Consider the following 24,293-nt stretch of genomic DNA (forward strand, 5'->3'; position numbering starts at 1 on the left):
CTACTAATCCTTTGGAAATCCTTTAGTGCCTTAAGGAGGCAGAGGGGGAACAGACCTTAGGATTATAGAAACTTGTTCAAACCTCTTTCCTGCTTTAGCAGAATTCCTTTAAAATATATTGTGCCTTTGGCTCCAAACATTTTTGCATTAGAAATCAGTAGCCATGTGATTATGGACAGGAATTTTTGTTCCTGCACAAATGTTAGGAAAGAGAGTATACTGTTTCTTACATAGGATGTGATTTAAAAATATAGCTAACAAGTTCTGCCATTGGATTCCATGCATAAACCATTATTTGACAACTAGGAAAGCTGCAAGTTGCAGGTAAAGCCAAAAAAAAAAAAAAAAACCCACACGAGAAAATGTAAATGTACCACTGAAAAGACTGGCAAATTTCCACTGGCTTCCCTGGGACCAAGATTTCATGTTCGCTTCTGCTTGGCTTAAGAAATGCTCACATATGATAGATACTCAAGCATCATGCTTTAATGTTTTCTATGCACACAGGAGAGGAAAAGAGAGATTAGTAGTTGTGGAGACCTGCCTTGATTTGGGGTTGTTGGGATCTGTGGTATAAATCTCCGTTCACTATTGTTTCTCTGTGTAACATAGACTTGCTATGGGAATATGAATATGCAAATGTAAATTCCAATGTGAGAGGTTACTGCACAGCGCGCACTAACCGATGCTGAACAACTACATTTCTCTACTCTCTGATTTGTGGTTTTGTCTTTTTTAAAAAGAGGGAAAATGTAGTTAACAGGTGAAAAATACTCCTGTGCAAAAAAAAAGCCTGTGTGAGGCAATTCACATACTCACTGATGGTCCTAAGCAGATCTTAGGAAAAGTTGAATAAGCTTTTAGCTCATGAGTGAATTTTACCTTTTAGGAATTAAAAGCAATTTGTTGGTACAGAGCTACAAAAAAAGAAAAAAAAAAGGCAAAAAAATGAGGACCTGAAAATCAGAGTGGTGGTGGTCTTCTATTTTGCTCCCTGTGATGACAAGCAAATTTTAAAGAATATGTAAATAGTTGAAAGAAAATCATTACATGGCTCGCAGTATGTAAGACAAGACCCAGCATGGAACAGATTTTTATAGCTTGTTTATAAATTACGCTTCTGTCTTTTGTTTGGAACTTGGAAAAAGAAACCATGTAAATTAAATAAGGAGTAAAGACTTACTGCACACATCTGTTTGACTGAAACAAAGATATTTCCCCACCTCCTGAGGTATTAATGAGAAATCTGGGATGAATAATGTATGGAGATCTTGCCTTCTGAGCTCTAGTGCTGTGCAGCTATTTAACTCTCTTGCACAGCCAAGAATGGGACAGTAACCAGAAGTCATGCAGAGCAGTTGTTAGGGACACAAATTGGGATCCATTTGAAGAGGTGCCAAAGAACGCACAAAAAGTCTGGGGTTTATGGTGTGATACTTATTAACCAGATGTACCAGCTAGATTGAGGAGGGAGGGGTGTTTGTAAATATATGCAAAAAAATTGAACTCTGACTCATGACCACCCTGTAACTGGGTGTCAAATTGGTCTCAGCTAAATGAGAAGCTTCAGTAGTATGAGAGAGGCCACTCTTGTTTTGATCTGTTCCATTAAAACCTTCTGGATAACTTTTCAGCAAAGATTTCCACTCTAAGACATTTGTCATGGATATCAACTGTACATATGTATTAATTTTCAGTGTAACTAGGGAGGATACAGAATTGTAACGAAGTCACAAAGTCTACTTGATGATTATCACAGATTTGTAACTCTCACTTAAATTATGTAAGATATGTTGACATTTTATCTTGTTAACAAGATGTATTTTTCTATGTTAGTTAAATGTATAATTTGTATAATTTTGTATATTAAATGTATGCATATTTTAAATTAAAAACGTTATAATTTTAATTATTTTTAACTCTAAAATGGTGGTGGAGCTTCTGAAATATAGTTGTAAATACAACTGTATCCCTGGATAGCAACCCACAAAGTCTCCATTTTGAGCAAGGGGCCACCTGGTCTGCTAACAGGGTAAGGAAACTTACTCCTGAGCTCTTGCTCCTCTTGGCGGAGGAGCTGCCATTCAACTTTTGCCAATTTAATAGAATTAATATGAATTAGCAGAATACTATGGGCTGGATCACTGCTCAGGAAATGGGAAACCTGAGCGTTCCCCAGCTTGTGGGCTCTCAGATCCATGGTTCCTGCATGTCAGGAGACAGTCCAACTCACCAGTTCATGAGATGGGGTTTTGTGGGGGTAGGAGGACACTGCAGCCAGAGACACAACAGTCATGTAAGAGCAGAGAGAGGGAGGCTGACTCAGTGCCTTAGCGACTCAAGTCACTCCTCTGGGAGAAAGAAGACTTGGGTCTCTCTCACACTCACTCCCTTCGGGCTGTTCATGCCTTTTTTTGTCTGATGATTCTGTTGTAAAATGCACAATAGCAAAAATAGGTGCAAAATGTAGATTGCCTATTCTCTGAGCCCCTGCACCAGGGAAGTCCTGTTCCAGCTCATGATGTTCGCACTGTTGCAAGAAGACTTCCAGCTACAACTGGAGCCAAGCCAGTAAATGCTATCTTTCTTGTTGGACTTTTGTTGAAGGTTTTTGTTGTGTGAAGCAAGCATGTTTCTAGGTTTTCTGCTCTCTCTCATCTAGTCTATTAGGAATATAATTCATTTTTCATTGATGCTATACTGGTATAAAGATGAAAGGTCCTATAGGAAGAGGGTGCACTTTCAATCAACTTCTGTCCTCTTTTCATAAAGCTATGTTAACACAGGATGAGATGCAGTGTCTGCAAGAGAATATACCAAAGCAATATATTTCTCCAAAGCTGCATACATGTTTTTAGGGAAACTAGCAGGGTGACAAGGTATCAGGCTGTAACTGGGTCTGCTTCTGTAGCACCTAAACCTGCAATTTCATCTCTTAGTGAACAGAAGAACAGTATGCATCTGTTGACTTAGAACACAGTTTTTAATAAATTAAGGGCTACAATATGAAAAAATCAATTTAAAAGCAAAGGAAGACTCTGATATGATTTTATGCTTATTTCTAACTGGAAAGTTTAACGCTGTTTTCTAAAGCATTGATTTGACATGTTCTCTGAGTCTTGTGGTCTCCTTATGTATTATCATTAAGATTAATGTCGTAGCTTAATACCGGAAAAAATAGCATTAGTCTTTGTTGTTTCCAAAAACTGAGCAGTTCTAGAAACCTGAACAATGTTATCTAACTAGATCCCAAGTGTAAACAGAGTCCATCTTTCTTAGCTTTATGGCTGTTAAATAAAAGATGCTTTTCATTAGCAGATGCATGCACTATGTACAACATGTTGGACCTACTACGGGACCATCAGAAAGTTTTTTTGGAGGTTCAAATCAATCTCTTGATTGGAAAGAAATATCTCATAAAATGAATAAGTTTTCCAATACTTACGAAGACATGCAGGTCACACATCACACTCTGTGTACCGCCTGCGTATTTCACTAACTAACTATCAGGGTTTGGTGTCCTGTGGAGGAACAAATTGACTTTTCTTTTTCCTACATGATCAATAAATCTCAATGTTACCATTATGAACAAAAAAAAATCAATATTTGTCTACATACAAGAAAAGAATTTAAGGAAGCAACAAAGCAATGTCCTTGTTTTTCCTCACACCAGTGAAACCTCCATATGATATTAGTGTAATGTGGTGGCAAGGTTTGTTAAGTGAGTCGTGGAATCCTGGGCAATATACGCTGCAACTACTAAAATCAGTGTGTCAATAACCAATGATTAGTGAACTTTTGCCTAATTCCCTAACTCCCCTCATGCAGACAACACACAGTGTTCCAGGGCATTCAAGACAGAAGGTACCACTACATTGTAACGAATGCAGAAAAGAAAGATGTTTTCCTTTGATGTGTTTTGGCAATGCTCAAGTATGTCACATCACTGCTTTTTACATGGTTTTGGTCCAGGGGTTGTTGTTAATGAGAAAGATGGTTATCTGGACTTGCTTCTGATGAAATGCCAGGGACCTCTGTCTTTAACCTCCCACTTTTCCTGATTAATTTATAACTTGCGATTTTTCTCGTGCTGGGACCACTAGGCATGCCTGTGGGCCGTAGACAATAGTGCTGTGTGGCTGGGCTTGTATTCAAATGGCATAACCATGTTGTACATGAGCAGGTCTTGTGATCGATCCACTGCTTCAAATTTGCTCAGTCATTTAATCAACCTCAGACCGGTTTGTTCCAATATATTATTTCAGAGCAATAGAAAATGTCCCTTATGTAACTGCTGGTGTACTCGAGGCCTGTCAGAATTGCCTGAGATTGGCTGCATGTGCGGGAGAGGAGCGTCCAAGGCTTTGTAGTTTCAGTGGAGGATCTCCTCAGGCGTTATGAGGCAGGTGGAGGTGTAGAGAAGGACTTTCGGAAGTGGGCTGTGCAGAGAGTTGAGGGTAACACGTTCTCCACCCCTCCTGCTTTAAGAAACCCTCCTTCACTTCGGGAGCTGGCACCCCTCACAGTGAAAGGAAGCTCTCCGCCTCAGGGTCCCGCGGTCGCCCCTCCTCTGCCGAAGCGAACGCCAGGCAGGAGCCGGCCGGGGCTGCCGGGCCGGGGAGGCCGCCCGGGGTGCTGAAGGGACAGCTCCGCGGGGGCGCGCCGGCCTCCCCGGCCCCGCGGGGGTCTCGGCGGGGCGGCGCGCCGGGCGCTCCCGGCTCCGCGGGCCGGGCCCCGCGGAGCCGCCGCCCCCCGGGGCCCCGTCCCCGGCGGCGGAGCCGGCGGCGCAGGCAGCGCTCGGCGCGATCACTTCCGTGTCAGGGCCGGCCGCCGCCGCCGTGCCTGCTGCCTGCGCGCCGCGCTGCGGGGCCGGGCGGACGCCGCGGCAGGGGCGGGGGGGGCGGCGGGGCGGAGCGGGGCCGCCGCCACCCCCCGGGCACCAGCTGCTGCGGCAGGGAAAGGGCAGCGCCAGCCCCCCTGCCCCGGGGCCCTGGGGCTGGTTGTGCGTCCTCCCCCACCCCGGCCAGCCCTCCTCCTCTCCCCGCCGCTCCCCCTGCGGCCGCCGACCGGCCCCGAGCGGCGGGGGGGCAGCGCGGAGCTGGGCCGCCCCCCCCCCGCGGCCGCGCCCCCCCGCCCGGGCACCGCCGCAGCCGCCTCCTGCGGAGGGAGGCGGGGGGAGTGTGAGTGGCAAAGTGGGAGAAACTCCCTCCGGCTCGCTCGGGGGGCTGGGGAGATTCTGGGCTTTGCTTTATTTTTCTTCTTCTTCTTCTCCCCCCCCCCCCGAAGCCACGTAGCAGCAGGTGACTGGCGCCCGCCCGCCCGCCGGGAAGGACCCTGTTTGCACCGGCTGCGTGTGCGTGTGGAGGGCTCCCGCCTCCCCTGCCTCCCGCCCCCCGGATCACTCTTTATACCGGGGGAGCGTGTGCACTGCGGTCCTTGCTCTGGGAATCGCTGCTGCTGTTCCTATTCGTCTAGGGCTTTCCAATCACCTGCCTCTGCCACCCTCTCCTCTCCGCTCTTTGTACTTTATTTTCACGTGCTCTTTACTAACACGGCTATTTTTAAATCCCGCTCGGATTTATTTCTTTCTCTCTCTTTCTCTCTTATTTTTCTTCCTCCCCCCCCCTCTTTTTTTTTTTCCGGGGGGTGGGTGGGGGGAGGGAGGTTAACGTTTGCATCTCCCTAAGGGAAAGATCCCACCAGCCAACCCAGCTCCACCACTGCCGCATCCATCCATTCATTTTTATGGTCACTAGCAGCCTATCCCGGTAGTAGAAGGTGCAGAGAAGTGGGAGGCAGAGAGAGAGAGAGAGGGAGGGAGGGAGGGAGAGATCCGGACAGCGAGAATGGCCGAGCGAAAGAGGAACTGGAATAAAGAAGATGACCTGCCTGTGTATCTAGCTAGGCCGGGTACGACAGCCCAGACACCGCGGCAGAAATACGGGGGGATGTTCGCCTCCGTGGAGGGGGCCTACGAGAACAAAACCATCGACTTCGACGCCTACAGCGTGGGGAAAAAGGGGTCCCGGACCCCGCGGAGCGGCAGCCGGCACGACATGCTGGACGGAGGGGACAACTACAGCGAGACCGCCAGCGACATCAGCGAGGTCTCCGGCTCCGTCATCAGCTCCCCGGGAGACCGGGAGGACAAGACCCCGGGCGTGGAGATCAGATACCCCGTGGGGAAAGAGCTGCTGCAGGGCCAGGACAATGGGCAGGTGAGCGGGTCCGGAGCGGGGCCCCGGGCCGGGGGCCGGGAGCCGCCGCCCCCGCTCGCCGGGCGAGCCGTGCTGAACCGAGCCGAGCCGAGCCGGGGCGAGCCGTGCTGAACCGAGCCGAGCCGAGCCGAGCCGAGCCGTGCTGAACCGAGCCGAGCCGCAGAGCCCCGCTCGCCGGCGCGGGGGGACGGGGGCCGCCTTCGCGGGGTAGTTTCGGCAAGGAAGGTCGGGGAGGCGCGGACCCCTACTCCCCGGCACGGTGATGCTATAGGAAGAGCCTGGCTGGCCCCTAAACTATCTCACTTGCCTGAGCTTAGTGGGGGCGGGGGGGGCGCGACCCCAGAAATCGTTTTCCTTTGTAAGCGATGGCGATGAGTTTACTGTGTTTCCCTTCCTGCCGGTAAAACGCTGCCCGTGCCGGGTGGGCTGGAGGGCAGCCCGGGCCCCCTCGGCGCCTCCCCGCCGCCCCCCGGAACAAAGCAGCCCCCGCTGCACTTCTGGGCTCGCCGGGGAAACTCCGCGGGGCCTGTCCCGGGCACAGACCCCGGCTCTGCCCCGGCCCCGGCTCTGCCCTGGCTCCTCCCGGCTCCCCGTCCGCCTTCATTGTCTCCCCGGCAGGGAGCGCGTCAGGCGGGAGGATCTGCCGGAACCTTTGCCTGGGGGGTTCCCCACCTCTGGGGCTGCGACCTGGGCTCATATTGTAGACGTACTTAAGGGAAAAGTGAGGCCGGTGGGGCTGGCGAGCCCCTGCCAGCTGTGCTTCTCCATCTTAACTCTGCCTGTGGCGCGCAGACTGGAGGCAGACCCGGGGGGGTGGCTCTCCGGGGAACTGGGGCTGTCATTGATTTCCCCTTAGAAAGAAACGTGGCCTTGCAGTCATGTCCCTGCATAGATGCACCCGTTCCCTTAGCACCCAGCCTGGAGGCTGTATGGCCTGTCCACGCTCTGCTCTTTCCACAGGCTAAACTGAGAGTTTCCACTCTTTTCTGCCCCTCTTCAATTTGAGCATGAATGGGGTGCTGGTCCTCTCTGGTCTGGGGGCTGGGTGCAGGTGCCACACGGCCTCCCGTGCACCCTGGTGGGTGCCTGCTGTGGTGGGGACACTGGAGCGAGCAGGCAGGGCTTGATGGGACACTGCGCCTGCGATGGTGCGGCTTCGCTGCAACGACCTCAGGGTTGCCTTCAGAGGCTGCCTGCTGCAGTGCAGTCTTCTCTTTCCCAGCCCACCTGAACTCCTGTGTCTTTTCCATTAGGACCTTGGGGCATGGGAGGGTACGGCACACACTGAATGTCCCCCATCTTCTGGGACATCCCTGAGGCCTCCTCCCCATCTTCCCTGCTTCCTAGTTCAGCCTGGGACTCAGGGGAGTGAGCACATTGCACGCTACCTCCCCGGATCTCACTGTGCTTCCGAAGTTGCCTGGCTCTGGATTGGACTTGGGCGGGTGAGGAGGAGGTTGGTGGTAAAGTAGGCAGTATTTGGTCACTGGCTTAGGAAGGTGCACTGTAAGCAGCAGCCACGTGCCTGACCCCTGTGAAGCGGCAGCCAGGGCTTTTGGCGAGCTCTGAATGGTGATTTCAGGGGAGATGTGTCAGGGATGTGGCCTGGGTGGGACATACCTTGTATCTGTGTGTGTGTCGCAGGGGTGTGTGTGCTAAGAGCCCCTGGCTGCTTGTTGGGGGGATTCACTTGGGTGCAGCTTTGCAGTGCCTTTTACCCTTCCTGCAGTTGTTCATGGAGCCTTAATCAAGCACTGTGGGTGGAGGGAGGCACTCTGTGAGTCAGAAAAGATGGAAAGGTTTCAATTAGCCACTTTTCCTCTCCAGCAGCTGCTGGCATAGCATCTACCTGGCCTGGCCAGGCTGTGCTGGGCTGGGCCAGCCCCCACACCCTCCCTGGCAACAGGGCAGAGCAGGGAGTGCTACTGGGGCAGTGACAAGGAGGGCAGAGCAGGGCAGTGCTGTTGGGGTCAGAGCCACTGGTGGGACAGAGCTGGCAGTGCCATCTGGGTCAGTGCCATTGGGGACAGAGGGGGCAGTACCATGGGGTCAGAGCAGGGCAGTGCCATGGGGACAGAGCAGGAATTGTGATGGGGACAGAGCAGGGCGGTGCCATCAGGGTCAGTGACATGGGGACAGAGCAGGCCGTGCCATGGGGGACAGAGTAGGGCAGTGCCATACAAACAGAGCAGGCAGTACCATGGGGACAGAGCAGGGCAGTGCCATGGGGACACAGCAAGGCAGTGCCATCGGGGTCAGTGCTATGGGGTCAGAGCAGGCAGTGCCATCAGGGTCAGTGCCATGGGGACAGAGCAGGGCAGTGCCATGGGGACAGAGCAGGCAGTGCCATCAGGGTCAGTGCCATGGGGACAGAGCAGGGCAGTGCCATGGGGACAGAGCAGGCAGTGCCATCAGGGTCAGTGCCATGGGGACAGAGCAGGGCAGTGCCATGGGGACAGAGCAGGGCAGTGCCATGAGGGTCAGTGCTGTGGGGACAGAGCAGGCTGTGCCATGGGGGACAGATCAGGGCAGTGCCATACAAACAGAGCAGGCAGTACCATGGGGAGAGAGCAGGATGGTGCCATCGGGGTCAGTGCCATGGGGGACAGAGCAGGCAGTGCCATCAGGGTCAGTGCCATGGGGATAGAGCAGGGCAGTACCATGGGCACACAGCAAGGCAGTGCCATCTGGGCCAGTGCTATGGGGACAGAGCAGGCAGTGCCATGGGGGACAGAGCAGGCAGTGCCATCAGGGTCAGTGCCATGGGGACAGAGCAGGGCCGTGCCATGGGGACACAGCAAGGCAGTGCCATCTGGGCCAGTGCTATGGGGACAGAGCAGGCAGTGCCATCAGGGTCGGTGCCATGGGGACAGAGCAGGTCCGTGCCATAGGGACACAGCAAGGCAGTGCTGTCAGGGTCAGTGCCATGGGGACACAGCAAGGCAGTGCCATCTGGGCCAGTGCTATGGGGACAGAGCAGGCAGTGCCATTGCTATGTGCTGCGCGGTAGGACCCACAGCCGGCGGTTGCCCCCCGCGGTCCCCACCCTGCGGGAGCCCACGCGTGGGACCCCGCCGGTGACCTCAGCGTGCGAGCGGGGCGGTGGCGGAGCTGGGGGGCGGCGTTTCCCCGCGCCGGTGCGGGCGGGAGGGAGGCTCCGGCTGGATTGATGGGCTGGGAAGGGGGGCCGAGGGGGTAGGGGTGGGGGACAGGAGGGAAGGAAACGCTTCCTGGGTTGAGCCGAGCGAATCCTGCTCCGACCTGCAGCCGGGAGGGCGCTGCTGCCGCCGGGAGAGGCAGCGCCGCCGACCCCCCGGGAGCCGCGTCCCTGTTTTATTGCAGCCGGAAAAAAAGGTGCCGGCTTTGCCTGGCTCCCCTTCCTCTGGGCGAGGAAACTTTGCCTCCATTACACAGCTCTGCCGGGTCGCCCCCGCCCCACCCCGTCACCGACCGGGCTCTGAATTATTATTCTCGTATTACCACCGGTATCTTTCCGCCGGGCTCGGCTCGCTCCTCGGGGTGTGTTGCGTGCGCCCGGCGACAGCGAGAGCCGACATGTCTTACCAGGGCAAGAAGAGCATCCCCCACATAACGGTAAGCGGATCCCGGCACGCAGCGAGCCGCTGCCCTCGCTCCTTTGTTAGCGGGGCGGGGAAGGGCGTGAGGCGGGAGCGCAGCGGCCGCGGCCGCGCAGTGCTCCGCGGATGGCGGCGGGGGGCCCGCCGGGCTGCGGGGCCGCGGCCGAGGTTCCCCGGGGCTGGGTGGGTGCGGGCGCCGGTGCCCCCTCCCTCCTCCTGCTGGGGCTCCGGGCTGGGAGTGATTTATTTTATTTTATTTTACATTTTTATTCTTTTTATTTTATTTTTTCCCTTTCCTCGCCCTCCGCACAGCCGGGGCTCAGCGCTGCGTGCTCGTTCGCCACCCTGGGGCCGGCGGCGGGGGGTCGGGGCGGGGCGGGTCGGGCCGGCGGGAGGCTTGCCCCGGCGGTGGCGGGGCCGGGGGTCGGGGCCGGGGGCGGCGGTGCCGCCCTCCCGAGGAGCAGGGCCCGCGGAGGCTCGGCCGCCGGGCGAGGCAGAACAAAAGAGGGAGGGGACGAGCCGCAGCACAACGTGCCCCCGCCGCCGCCGCCCCCCGGCAGCGGGCAGGGGCAGCGCAGCCCCCGGCGGGGGCAGGGGGCGGCGGGCCAGGGTGGGCCGGGGGTGCGGAGGGATGGGAGGTGGGGAAGCGGGGCGGCGGGGAAGCGTGGAAAATCCAAGAGCGCCATGATGCCCGCACCGACACCTCTGCGCGCTGTTAGTACATCAGGCGCGGAGGGGATCAGAAGTCAGAGCTAATCGTAACCATCCTCTTCCGATCTGTGCCTGTCTCCCGCTAGGTGCTTTTATCCCCGAGCAGGACTACAATAGAGCGTGCTTGCCATGCCAGAAAGAAAGGATCTGGGCTCCTTTGATTCAGTGTATTGTTTCCCTTAGGTACACCGGATCGACAGGGCTGGGGATAAAGAACAGGCGGAGCTGGCGGGAGGGGGCTTTCAGGGGAACCCTCCCCGGGAGTCCGGTCACACAGAGGTTTTCCCCAAGCCAGGGTCGGGCTGCAGGCTGGTGCCTGCTTTCCTCTCGGGGGGCCGGATCAGTGGGTGACGGGGTCAGCGCTGCTGTGGCACCCGGGGCAGAGGTGAGCGGGGGAGCGGGGTGAGCTCAAAGAGGTTTGGCTTCGTGGAGCTTTCCCAGGAAAGCTGGCGCTGTCAGGGCGCTGCGAAGCGGGGCAAGTTCCAGTAGCTGAAGAGTGGGCTGACTGGTGGGTGTGGTGACTTCCTGGGCAAACCCGGTGGTTAAAGGCATGATTTGAGCCAGCGTTACAAGGCTGGTAAGCACCTCGAGGCTTTCTCATGATTTAAAAAAAAATCCTTTACCCCGAATATTTAGTCAGGAAGGGAACAGCCTCCTTCTAAAGCAGAGTTTTATGGTACCAAAATGGTGCATTTATACGGTTTTCCACTATCAACAGGCAGCAGTGCCTGGTGGCCAAAGCTGAGCCTGGGTGCTGCCATGCCTCTTTGGGTGCTGGCTCCTCATGCCTGGGTCCTCGGTGTGTCGTGTGACTTGCGGTTACTCGGGGTGCCTCCGGCCTGGGGCAGGCCCTGGCTGCTCTCTGGGTGAGTGTCAGGTGCTTGGTGTGTGGCTCAACCTTCGTCTGCAGCTGGACTGTAAACAGGTTCCCACCCATAGCTAGTTGTTTGCTCTCCAGTTTGGTGTAAAAGAAGAAACTGGAAGAATTACGAGTATTTGCCTTGGAATCAACAGTTCGTTTTAATTTCTTCACTTCTCACAAATTTCCTTCTCTGTGCTGCTGAGAGCATTGCTGGGAAAAAGAAAGCCCAAACCTCAGCCTGCTCTTTGAAATGGGATGTGTTGAAGCTTCTATGAATGAATATTCATTAATGCTGATGTTGAGTTTTGGGGCCAAATCAAAGGCATAAATTAACGTTAGTGAAGTTGGCAGGCATCGGACTTGAACTGCCTTTTTTTATTTTAATGTTTTACACTTCTGGCCCTTCTTCTCCTCCAGCAAAAGCAAGTCAGACACTCTGCGTTATACCTTGTACATGCTGCCCGTCCCACAACAGCCCACCGGATTTGTCTGCATGTATCTTCTGAAAGCCCCGTTCCAGTATGGTAAATTAGATGTTTCATCCTGCCACTAAGGAAATACATTGGAGCTTCACGTCTTCTGGGTTCTGAGGAAATGTGATAGCTCTGTAAAGTTATGCAACAACAACAGCGATGATGAAATCATATAAAAATGTCATTTGTTACTGTGCTTAACATTTGCCCCCCCCTGCCCCCTGCTCTTTGGAGCTACACCAGCTCCTGGATTCATTGGAATAGTGAGAAACTAATTTTTGACAGTGTCCTGTGTGCTGATACTTTGCTGTGGATTTTCCCGTACCAAGCCTGTGTTCCTTGCATGGGGCAGGAGCTATCCTGAGCACATAAGACCCAGCATCCTGCCACAGCATCCAGCTACTTGCACTCCCTGCAGTCAGTACCTGGCCAAAACTTCCCTCTGGGGTCAGGTCTGCAGCATCAGGAACTTTGTGAAGGAAGAGGCAGGGGCTGGTTTCAGCTCTGATCAGCATGGGAGTATCACCCTTGGGAAGACAACCCTGTGGTGTCCTGTCTGGGTTACTCTCCTTGGAGTAACTGCCTCCTCGTGCTTTGTCTGACCATGCCTCCCCTCCTGACCCCTTCAGACTATCAGCAGTGCCTGACTGATAGCCCCTTCACCCCTTTCCCCCAAAGCAGCTTTATTCCTGTCTTCACTTCTCCCCTTTCTCCTGGAATTATCTAGGCCAGTAGAGACACTGTGTTGCAGACAGGCTCCCTTTGGCACCGAGCATCTCCCTGCTCTCATTTACCAAATCTGCACCTGCTTGTTTTAATTTAATTTCACCTGCCTTTTTCTTCATTTCAGCCCCTGAAAATTCATGCTTCTTGCAATTAATCCTGTTTGTGACTCTCCTGCTGCCCTTTATGAATCCCGTGCAGCATCCAGGCTTGCTGTTGTTAGCTGAACTCCAGCACTGCTCCAGTGTAAGGTGCCATTCAGTTGTGAGTCAGACTGGAGAAACTGGGCCCCTTTTGCTGTAACTACTGTGGAAAGGACCTCTGTATTTGAAGCACCAGACCAGTCTCTGGGTGATGTAAAATAGGGATGCACTGAACCAGTAAGTGTAAGCACTTTGGTCACATCCTCTCCCCTGGTTCAGGAGTGTTAGCTGCGGCTGGAACAGGGTGTGCATAATGTAAGGGTGGCCAAGAATGCATCTGCAGGAGCATATTTCTCAGGTTGTGTAGTACAGTCAGTCACCACATCCATTGCTGAGGTGTTTTTCTGCATGAGGTGGCAATCTTTTGTGCTTCGGTTGTGCAGGCATGCTCTCATGCAGACCAGATTTTCCAGGATACACCCTCCGCCCGTTGCTTTTAACATCGCTATTTTACTCTTCTTGTGCAGCATATTACAGGGCATCAATGGGGATGATGACACTGAAAGATCTGTTGCAAATTATTTTGGCTTGTGTGTTTTGGTAGTGCTCTGCACTTTTCAAGCAAGGCCTGAGCCCAGATGAACTCAAAATTACAGTATATATAGAGCATAATTTAAAAAAAGCATGTGGCATGTAAAATGTCTGTTACAAGACTTGCTTGTTCCAGTAGCGATTGCAATCATTAAAACATAATCAGCGTGAGCTCAGTGAAGAGGAGGTGTGAAGACAACTCTACTGAGCAAAGGGAGAATAGTTAGTCACTAAAGCAAATGCAAGAAGGGACATGGGAGAGGCAAATGGTGCCTGAATCTCTTAGAAAAGGGAATTATATTCCTGGGAATGGTCCAACCAACGGTTGACATATGAATGGGGGAGGGAATTGCTGGTCCTGAGCTGGCAGACTGTAAGGCATGGGGAGACAGAGAGCTCAAAAATGAGGTGTTACAGAGGAAGGATCTCACTATTGAGCTTAGCAAGTAAAGAGGAGAGCTGGCACGAGATGAGAAAAAGAAGCAGATGCAGAAAAATGAAGAGAGGCTGGAGAAATTCAGAGGAGTGGGCATAAAGAATAATTTTAGTTGTAGCCTTTTGAATTGATTGACGTGAGGGGAGCTGAGAAATAAGTAGGCTTCATCTGAACGTGGCAGAATACTTTGAGAGAGAAAAAATGCATTCGTCTGGACTTTTTCTGTGTGAGACTTTGGTCTCAAGCTAACTACTGAGAGTCAAGATGGGAAACTTTCTGTTTGGCCTGAGCAAAGTGCTGGGGTAGTGTGAGGTGTTCTGTTGTGAGACAACAGCAGTGCGAGAGCTGCCAGCTGCCAGCTAATTCACTTTGGACACCAAGGGGGACATGTCATACAGATGCAAGACATGGTGAGTACCTGTAATGGGGAACCAAAGTCCTTGTCTAGATTTGGATCTATTCCATATCTGCCCTGGCTGTGCTTTTTTCCCACCCATCTTTGCTTGATATGAAGCTACACACAGATTGGTGTGTGACTTGCCAAAAGTGTTTGAAAAGCCTACTGAGTGCTGGGCATGGGAACAACGTCTCACATTATTATTCTGCTATTGGTGCAAGATTTGGACTGATTTAGACAGCACTTTTTGTCCTGCTTTAAAACACCAAGGCGTGGGACTTCTGGATCCCTTCTTACTCTTGAATATTTACTTAATACTCAAAGGTACATTTTTCCATCTGTAGCTGTTTAATAGACTTGTCCCCTCTCAGTTTACTTGTCTGTCGATGAACATTTGTGAATGCACATTGTGTATTGCACTGGACTTGGCAGCTCCGGAGATGTTTTAGCTGCTTCAGTAGAAGTAGTTGGACTTCCAACCACCATTTCTATGATTCTGTGATAAGTCTTTTCCTTTACTTTTTCTACAGGAGAAAAAGTGGCCACAGTGTTTCAGCCACTTCCATCTGGTGTCTTAAATTACATTCAGAGTACGTCCTTCTGGGCACATTTCTATGGAGATTGAAACCTTTGGCAGAGTGACAGAAAGAAGGGTTTGGGGCAGTGATTCCTTTAACTGCCACAGCAAGTTTGTCAGTCAGTGCCCTCAGCAGGGCATCAGGGTTTTCAGCATCATAGCTGGTGCCACCACGGGGAACCGAGCTGCGTTTTGCTGGAAGCCAGGCAGGTTTGGAAAGTGGACAATGGCTGTCTGGGAAGACAGCTGATACGGTGAGGTGGTTGTTCAGCAAGTCTGAATCTCCTTCTTACAAGTGCCAAGAGTGACCGCTGGCAATGAACCACTTTCCTGACAGGAGGTCAGGGTCTGTTTTCTGCTTTGCTGCCATTTCTTTCATAAGCAAGTTTATACATGTGGTAAAAGGGAGAAGCTTCATTTTCCTTTGCGGGAGTGGGAGCCAGGAGAGCCCACTGGCTTGTGAAGCAGTCAGACAAGGAGATAAATTTCTTGCTGCTTTTGTGGGTATGAGAGAGATGGAACAGAGATGAGCAGCAAGATAATTTGCAGGTTTCTATTCTTGCAACACATGAAGATGGTGGCCTTGTCCCCTGGGACAGAGGTACTTTGGGAATGCTTTTGCTTGTCACTTGATGCACTTGTCACAAGATGAAGTTTCGATCTGTAGTGCATGTCCTGATGAGGTTTAAGGCCTCAGCTCTTGCTTATGTTCCTACCGAATAATAAATGTCCCCACTGTTTTCAGTAAAGTCTCTATATAAAATCTCTCTAAGTAAAGCTGATCACCCTTGCCCACCTTGCACGTGGCTGGCTAAAGGAGTATGCAGTGCGCAGAGCTAGGAGACTCTGGAAGGGTTGTTCATGGACTGGTGCTGATACCATGGGAGGTGGAGCAGCAGGTATTGCAACTTTCTATGACTTGCAGGAAAAGTAGATATGTGAGGCAACAAGACAGCAAAAAGTGCCTAAGTGCAAGCAATACGCACCTGTCTCCACCACATTTAGTCGGTCATGAATTACCATTGCTAACATCATATTCAAGGACATTTTCTACTATTCTGTTTCCCTTGCATCCACCTCCTCTGTCAGAGAAGGGGTTCCTTAGCTGGATTTCGACCATGACTGGTGCCAAGGCTGATGTGTCCCGATAACCTGATGCAGGTTTCTGACTAGAACTTAGATAAAACTCATCTTCAGTTCAGTGACACACTGCAGCCAGCTGTGCTGTAAATTGCCGTTATTTTTTCCTCAGTTCAGCTTTTCCTATGAATGGCTTGCTGAGATTTTGAGATCAGCTCTAATTGACGTAACCTGTGTGTAACCCAAGAGATGGCTGTAACAACACACAGTGGAGGGTTCAACCCTCCAGCCCATACTTAGGTGAAACCCCTGCTGATGCCAATGAATATCGTCATCATTAAGATGTTTGTTGTGCTTCCCTTCTAAAAGCAAAGCAAAGATGACATTTATAGTGAAGAAATCCCCCTGGAGTTAGTAGCTGTAGGAGTAGCCCGTTTAGACTGTGTGATTAAAGAGTGAAATTGCTAGCTGAATAGAAAGTCAGGTCTCCAAAGGGGAAACAAAAGAACATCAGATCTTTTAAATGAATAAAGATGAATGAATGTATTGGCTACAGACCAAGATACAGCATTACTACAATCAACATAATCCTTCCTAAATGAATTGCCATATACTGGAGTGCATTTGTTAAGAAAAGGACCTTAAATAGGTCCTTAAATAGGATTCTCCATTAGTGGCCTATCAGATACGATGCCTCAAGGATACAATGTTTTACAAGCAATTCCCTGAGTTGATTCAGGGATCACCCTAGCTAAAAATTACTTCCTATGGAGGGTAACCTAGACGTGAAATTCAAAAGGAAGGATAGTGCTGATTAAAAGCAGATCTTCTATAAGCAGACAGTGCTTCATGAAATCCCATTTACAGCTCTTTGATCCTTATGAAAGGATTTTAAGCAAGCATTCCTCTTGGGAAGGATGTCTTTCTTCTTTTGCCGTTAATTTAAAAAATGTTCCTTATTTGTAAGTACTTTGCTAAAACAAGGTAATTTAACTGTATTGTATCACAACTGGGTCTGAATCTGACCAGCTCTGACAATAGACAACCAAATATATCTACAAAGGAAATACCTTTTAAATCACTTGTATATTATGGGAAATAACTCTGCAAGGAGGAATGCACAGAAGCACAGAGGAGCTCTGAGTGTCTCCCTCCATTATCTGCCAGTGAGACTTTTGCCTTTGATAAACTTCCCTCGCAAGTTGTCTTCTTGTGGAGATTTGGATAATCAAGGAGAACACAAACTTCAGCCTGTGGCTTTTGAACCTTCCCTCTAAATTGGTGATTCTGTGGCTTTTCTAACTCTCAGTGGTGTTTTTAAAGCCTTAGCAATAAAGCGTTCTCAAATGCTAAAAAAGTGAAGATGAATGCCTTGGCTGCAAGTGTGATAACGTAGCCTAATGCCTTCTTATGTCTATTGGCTTTAATCTGATGTCTTTTAAACCACACACGTTTATAGGCAGAGAACTAGAAATACAGGTGGATTTGGAATTCAAACTGTTTTCAAATGGTTGTTTAGCATAAAATCCTTAGTCATCTCCAGGGCCATTGACTAATCTGGATTTTAGAGAATACAGCCATTGTTGCTCTGGAGATGTAAGGACAATGGTATATTCTAGTAAGTCCTTAGACTTACGCAAAGGATGAAATCACTGCTGAGTGTTTCCTCCTCCGTTAGGCCTGGAAAATCTGGGGCTAAGAGTGGTGCAAAGACTTTTTCAGTTGGCAGCGGCTGCAATGCAGCAATCATAAAAGTCCAAATCCAAGGGTGAAGCAGCGCTTACACCCATATGCTGGGTATGTTATGTGAAGTTCATTGTAGCTAAATTATAAAGCAAACTGTAAATAATTAAAAAGACATCATTTACTTGATTTAGAGCTGGAGATGTAGTAGAGAGACATTCCTTTCATGGAAGAAAAGGAAAAATCTAATAGCATATATCAGAATTACAGTCTGGACAGATGCTGCTATTTGATGAAAACACTGCTCTTGAAATCTCTTTGAATCTTTTCATATGGCTAGAATAGATAATGGCAGATTCTTTCTTTCTTTTTTTTTTCCCCAAGCTCCATCTTGTGCGATAGAGGTGTGGTTTTCTCTGAAAGGTGCATGTACATGCAGTACCATGGGTGTCGATACTGAAGAGAAGTGTGTGGTTTGCTATAACTTGTGCTGCATTTTATTTTGACATGCTGCACCAATTTGAAATAATATTTGTTTAGTAAAACTTATGTCAGAAGATAGCAGTTTTATTTCTTCTGTTACTGTGTTTTTCCGTAGTTCCAGAAGCAGATTGAGAACTGCATGTGTAAAAAATGTATTTGAATTTCATTGTGCATAATATTTTTAAATACCTCTAGCTCTGAGTGGAGTAGGTGAATGAAAAAAGGCTAATTTTAAATTTCTTTGCAATTGTTCCTGCTCTAACATTTGGATCATATTTACAAATAACCCAGAGCTGAGTGATTTACTGACCAAAGGAATTTGACTTCACTTATAATTGTGCAGAGCTCACTGCAGATTGCAGGACTGCAGCAGGGCTCAGGCTCGTCATCCGGCAGGTTGATGCAGATGCTGCTTGTCTCTGCTGGCCTTGTACCATTGGGAGTGTACGAAAATGTGGACATGCTTCACAAGAGCTGAGCCAAGCTGATTTTAAAAACCCAGCAAAACAGTCAATTTGTACAAATTATGCCAGTCACCAGCTTACGGATGTTGCTCTTACTGTAATGCAAACAATAGTTGTAAGAGAGTGAAAGCCACCGCCTTGTGTCTGAGCAGGCGGCCCCTCCTCCTGCAGCAAACGATGCTGAGTTTGTGGCATCTCCTTTTCTGCCATGAAAATTGCTGTCATGTCACAGACTAAGCTCTGTGGCTTTGCTGCCAGATTAAGCAGGAGAAGCTAGACCGCGATTAGCAAAAAATTACCAGGAAAGCAGTGCACGGGGTTTGAAGGTGAAGAGCTGTGAATAACAGGAACGGCTGTATCATACTCGGCAGCGAGCTGAGCCGGGAGGTGCCGGAGCGCTTGTAAAATGGAGCTGCAGGGAGGCAGAAGATCGGCATCGTTGCTGTGCTGATGCTGTGTCATGGCCAGGCACAGACCCCGGAAGCAAACGGCTTTGCCTCGCTGCGGTCGCATCATTGCGGCAGCCATGGGTGGAGGAGAAACACCTCGGCTCTCACACCCCGCAGTGAAGGCTGGGCAGCGGCGTGGATTTACGGTGGTGCTTTCCACACCTCCCATGTCAATGAGAGCAGGGTTTTTTTCCCCTTGAATCGTGGCACCTAACGAATTGCTCAGTTTGTATGTTCAATATAATACCCCCTCTCTGTCTTGCCGTGTTCCCGCTGTCTGTCCTTGGCAGGCTGGGGGGAGGAGAGGGTCCCAGCAGTTTTCCTTGGCTTGCACTCGGGAGAGCAGGGCTGGCACCTTCTTGTGCCAGGCAATGCACTGAAAACTTGGTATGGAGCCCTTAGGGCTCAGCAGGCAGGGCACCAGTGGCTGAGACGTCTGTTAGCTGAATATAAAGGTGGCAGCCACGCTATAAAGGCTTACGCTATTGTCATCTCCTGAGCCCAGTAATGAGCGCGTTGTTGTTGTTTGCATTGTGAAAGCACCCAAAGGTCACCCGAGTGGCTGAGGGTACATCTGAGAGCTAGGCAAAGAAAGTGTCCTGCCTGGAGGGGTTTACAGTTGGGAAGGGGAAATATAGGCCAGTGCTGCGTGATTAATTCATGAGCTTCAGGTCACTCCTCCTTCCACCCCCCTCTGCTTTCCCCAGGGTGCTACAGAGTGTGGCTGTCCTCCAGCCTGGAACATTGTCCAGGCGGAAGAGGACTTTGGTCCCTAGTTTTTCTGGACATTTGGCACTTGGTAAGAAAACTGCAAGCAGCCTGCCTGACATCAAGCCCCTGGTAAATAATAAATGGCCCCTGAGCATGCACAGGCAGGCTGCATGCCCGAGGAAGCTAACCTACTTCACAGACCCTGTGTTTGCCCAGATTTCTGTCCAGGATTTCACTGCTGCAAGTACCAGTGACCTAAACCAGTGCAGGAGCACCCAGGCATCGGTGGTCTTGGCAGCGGTGCAGGGTGCAGCATCCCTGTGCCTTCAGGCCAGAGCTGTGCCTGTCCCTGAAGCCCATGCTCAGGCTGTGGTGGGGAATGAATACTCGCATGCTGACCAAGGGTTTGTATGAAAGTTTATTTCATGAAGAATATAGCAAATTCCTTGTCAACATTAACGCACGCCTCCCTGCTAGTCAGTTATGTTTGTGTAATTTTTCCAGTGTGTTCATGGAAATGCATGTATATGGGTAGGTGCACACAGGTGTTTGGTGCCGGTGCTTTGGCTAAGGACAAGCCACCCCTGGTCCGGAGCAGGGTGTAGGAGGCAGCGCCTGTTTGCTTGGGCACAGCATGCTGCCGGGGTGTCCACGTGGCACTGAAACCCCACCTGGGTTGCTTGTCCCCATCGGCACCATCTGTGTAAAGGTACCCTGCTTTGCTTGTGCTCCTGGCTTGCAATGATCTGTAACGTGCCCTACAGACACGCTGACATCTCGAGCTGGTTGGGAAAAGTTCCAGCAAAACCCTTTTTCTACTGAATTTGCTGATTTGCTGGAATGGAAATGTGTGTCAGAGATGTTTCCACATCTGTCAGGTCCTGATGAAAGCTGCGTAAGGCTCCACAGCACGCTCCCCAGTGGCTTGGCAGGCTACCTGGGAAGCATCAAGATTTGTGGGTTTTTGGCAGCCTCGTCTCCCATGGCTTCCTCTTCCTGGCAGGGGGCAACCTTAGCCACAGGCCAGCTCAGGTGCAGGACCTGCTCCCTTTTGCAACAATTTTGAATGGTTTGTATTTTCTTCTGAGCGGAAAGGTGTCAAGAATTAAAAAGTTGAAAGTCTCCATAAAGTGCAGTTTTCTTTCTTCACCAGAATTTCTTAGACCATCTGAAATTCTGCAGAAGGTGAGACTTTGTAGCTAAACATTCTGTAATCCTTTATAAACTGTAAGTGAGGCTTAATTTAATGGATGACTCATGTAATTGAGTGGTTTCTTGAAACTACATTTGTATCCTTTTTAGTTTCAGATTATTCTAATACCTAGTTTTGTCACTAGGTATATTTATATATAACGATGTATACAATCCTTATGCCTACAATTATTTTTCTGGAGTTGTACTTCTGCTTTATTTTAGTCTGTCTTATTTTTCTGGCCTGTTACATTTGTTTCTATTTATGATGCATCTTGTCCTGTTTTAAAAGAAATAAAATGTAGAACATCTTGCTGAGCGTGTAGATTTTTGACTCATTAGCAGTGACAGATGCAATGCTCTGGTAACGTTCCCTGCCCATATCAATAAGCTCTTGCCTCTTGTAATTGGACAGTATTAATGTTTAGAAAGGCAACTGAATGAGCTTAAAACGAGCTCACAAGATGGTGGTCTCTGCGGGTCGGCAGGCAGTGTGGTAAATCATCATGGTGAGGCGATGCAACTGCCAGCACATGGCAAAATAACTTACTAGCGTTCAGGTTGCTGATTCACAAGTCCTGCAATTACAAATGATAGTAGAGAGGCTGGGGAGAAAACAGGGAGCCTGCTCTGGCAGATTCCAGACGGAGGACTTGCATTCGTCTCCATCCTTTAACGAGAGGGTACCAACATCTGAGGCAGGTCCCGGGGACATATTTCATTGTAGTTCTGGGCCTTGGTTCCCCCCCAAGGTCATCTCACTGCTGCAGCACGTGGAGAAGAGCCTCAAACCTTCTGTGCCCATACTCTTTTGTCATGTACTGTATTTAAAATGTCTTTTCCCCCCTTCTTTCTCCCCTTAAAATGTCTGTTTCTCCCTTTTGGCTTTTCTAGAATGATATAGAGGGCAATAGAGGCTTTGAACCTGCAAAATGTTCAAATACAAGCTGAAAAGTAAATATGCTACATATAACTGAGAAGTTACATTGAAGAAAGGTTGTTGTAACACCCCTAACTCTGACTTGGCACTTTTTAATCAATTAATTTTTAGGAGGTCTATTGTTGTCCTGGTTTTATAGATGAGGAAACATATCAACTTGTTTAATTGTTTTCCAGACTGGGAACTTGGGACATGCATGGTTTATATGCGTGAGTCATCCTGTAATTAAACCAAGAATTGAGTCTGGAGAGAGGAGTATAAAACATGGACAAAATGGAGATTCTGAGTTATTGTTTAGTGAGCCAAGGAAATAATTTACAATAAATGGCTTTTTTTAATATATGAATGGGAAAAGAAGGTTCTGACTGCTTTAGAGTTTTCCAGCATATACAGGCACGTGGCAAAAGCGTTATGTACTGCAGTTTCAGACTTTCCCTGTCTCTGGGTAGGTGGTAGAGTGCTTGCGATTCCAGTACAACTTCTTCAATGAGGGAGTTCAAATATTGGTTCTCAGGAATATGCAGTGGTAAAATTTGCTTTCTGTAAAATGTATTTTTTGAGAACAGAGTGTAACCATTTGAATAGAGAAAAATGGAAACAGATGATTGTTGTGAACACTGACCCAGCAGACTTGATATTTGAACAGTTCTTCACAGGAAAAAAATGTTAGCTTTCTGGCACTTTAGAAAATACCAGGAGGCAGTAGCTCTCTCTGCTGTTCATATGATATTTCAGGTAAACTGAGCTTTGGAGGCTGCACTGCTGTCCTTACTCATGGAGTGAGCGAGATACGGTGTGGGGACCCTCAGTACAGAGTGCCTCCAGCTAATCAGCAGCCTTTGACCTGCAGGAATCACGAATTAGACAACAATTCATTCTTCATGCCCACTAGAAACTAGATTTTCTGCTGCCGGTCTGTCACACAGTACAGGAGGCCCAAGCTGTGGGCCGTGTCCCTTGGCCACCTCAGTGGAGCGGCCGAGTTGACCCTGCTGAGCTGACGTTGCTTAAAGCAGCTTCCCTGGGCAAGCACTTCTGCATTACAGAGCTCAGCAGCCTCTCCTGACCTTGTCCCTTGCCATTTCAAGCTCTGTTACTCTTCCAGGGGTGCCCAGAGTCCCAGGTGAACTCAGCTTGGCCATTCCCATGTTGGGCAGTTTACTCTGGGGCTTTCTTTTCCCTTTTGGGCCTTTGTTACAATAAGGTGGTGGTAAAAAGGGGATGTAGTGGGATTCCAAGTGTTTCCATGTGCAATGAGTTCTGCTTTGAGGAAAAAAGACTGTGATGACCATGAGGCCTCATGTTCCAAAAGTCAGAAATAAACATTCAATGAAACTATGGTTTTCCCCTGCACTGCCTATGTACCCACCTGAACCTCTGGCATAGACCTTTATATAGGGTGAGTGCTTTGATGTTAATGGCTTTCTATATAATATAAGCCTATTTGGTATCATCAATATGTTATTATGTTTATTTATTTCAACAAATCCACATTTCTTCCTTTTTTTTTCCCCCAGAGTGACCGACTACTCATTAAAGGTGGAAGAATTATCAATGATGACCACTCCTTCTATGCAGACATATACCTTGAAGATGGACTTATAAAGTTAGTTTTTTTAAATATTGAACTTTTTGCATGCCTGTTAGTTTAGACTACTGTGATGGTGCTGACCTGCAGCCAGTGTCTTGGTTACCTCTAGATGTGGGGCCATAGTAGAGGAGTGTTTAACTCTGAAATTCTGTCATTTTATCTTTACTAAGATTAGATAAGTAGAAAATTTCTTTACTGTAAGTTGAAGTTATTTGTTTTTCAAACAGTTCAATCCTAGTTTCTTCCAAAATAGTCAAGGCAAATAGGCTCTCTCAAGAAGTAATGCTAAGGACAATGGATATTTTTGGGTCCATATATGACAGAAGGCTCATTACAGCTTTTTTCCCCACACCTAATCAGGGCAAATGGAGCCATGCTCTAAAGGACTGTATGGCACAGAAATATGCTCCATGTTACACAGTGCTAATGGGGACCTGCTCCTTCTCACTTCCCCTGTTGGTTAATGCTGAAGCATAGCATGTTCTGTTCATACAACGTTGTTATGCATTGCTCATACGTCCCTTTTCTTGTTTAGCAAAGGTATATAATCTTAAATCTTCACTCAATTAGACAGAAAACCCTACTGATTTATCAGGATATAAAATACGGGAACTGGGAAAGTATTCCTTAGGTGAAAAAACATAAAATACATGTTACTGATAGCCTGGGACACAGTAACAGAGATGTCTATTCATGTAGCTCTACTGGTCCTACCTTGGCTTAGTGGAGGTGGGGGTCTTTAGTTTTGCAAAGCTATGTAGTGTGTACAAGCACTCGGATGTACACAAGGATCAAAGCCTTTTTCTTGACTGCTAAACATTTTCACTAGTGACCTAAGAAGTTTGGTCTCCAGAGGCTACAATTTAGTGCAAAAACCATAATATGGTTATCTGGTAAATAATTAATTACCTACTTGTTTTCAGAGCTCTTTTTCTTAAGAGTATATAATCAGATTAGAAGTCCGATTCTTTACATATCTGTGGCTACTTACA

General features: G+C 49.2%; 1 protein-coding gene across 1 annotated transcript in view; it reads left to right on the forward strand.

Annotated features, from left to right (window-relative positions):
- The first annotated feature begins 9,445 nt into the window (after window positions 1-9,445).
- The window catches only part of CRMP1 (collapsin response mediator protein 1), a 48,715-nt gene continuing 33,867 nt past the window's right edge, over window positions 9,446-24,293 (forward strand). The window contains exons 1-2 of the mRNA XM_072862196.1: window positions 9,446-9,812; window positions 23,228-23,316. Of these exons, the coding sequence (XP_072718297.1) occupies window positions 9,774-9,812; window positions 23,228-23,316 (128 nt within the window). The 5' untranslated portion in view covers window positions 9,446-9,773. The remainder of the gene's footprint in view (window positions 9,813-23,227; window positions 23,317-24,293) is intronic.

The sequence above is a fragment of the Ciconia boyciana genome, chromosome 5, assembly GCF_034638445.1.
Source record: "Ciconia boyciana chromosome 5, ASM3463844v1, whole genome shotgun sequence".
NCBI classification, from domain to species: Eukaryota; Metazoa; Chordata; class Aves; order Ciconiiformes; family Ciconiidae; genus Ciconia; species Ciconia boyciana.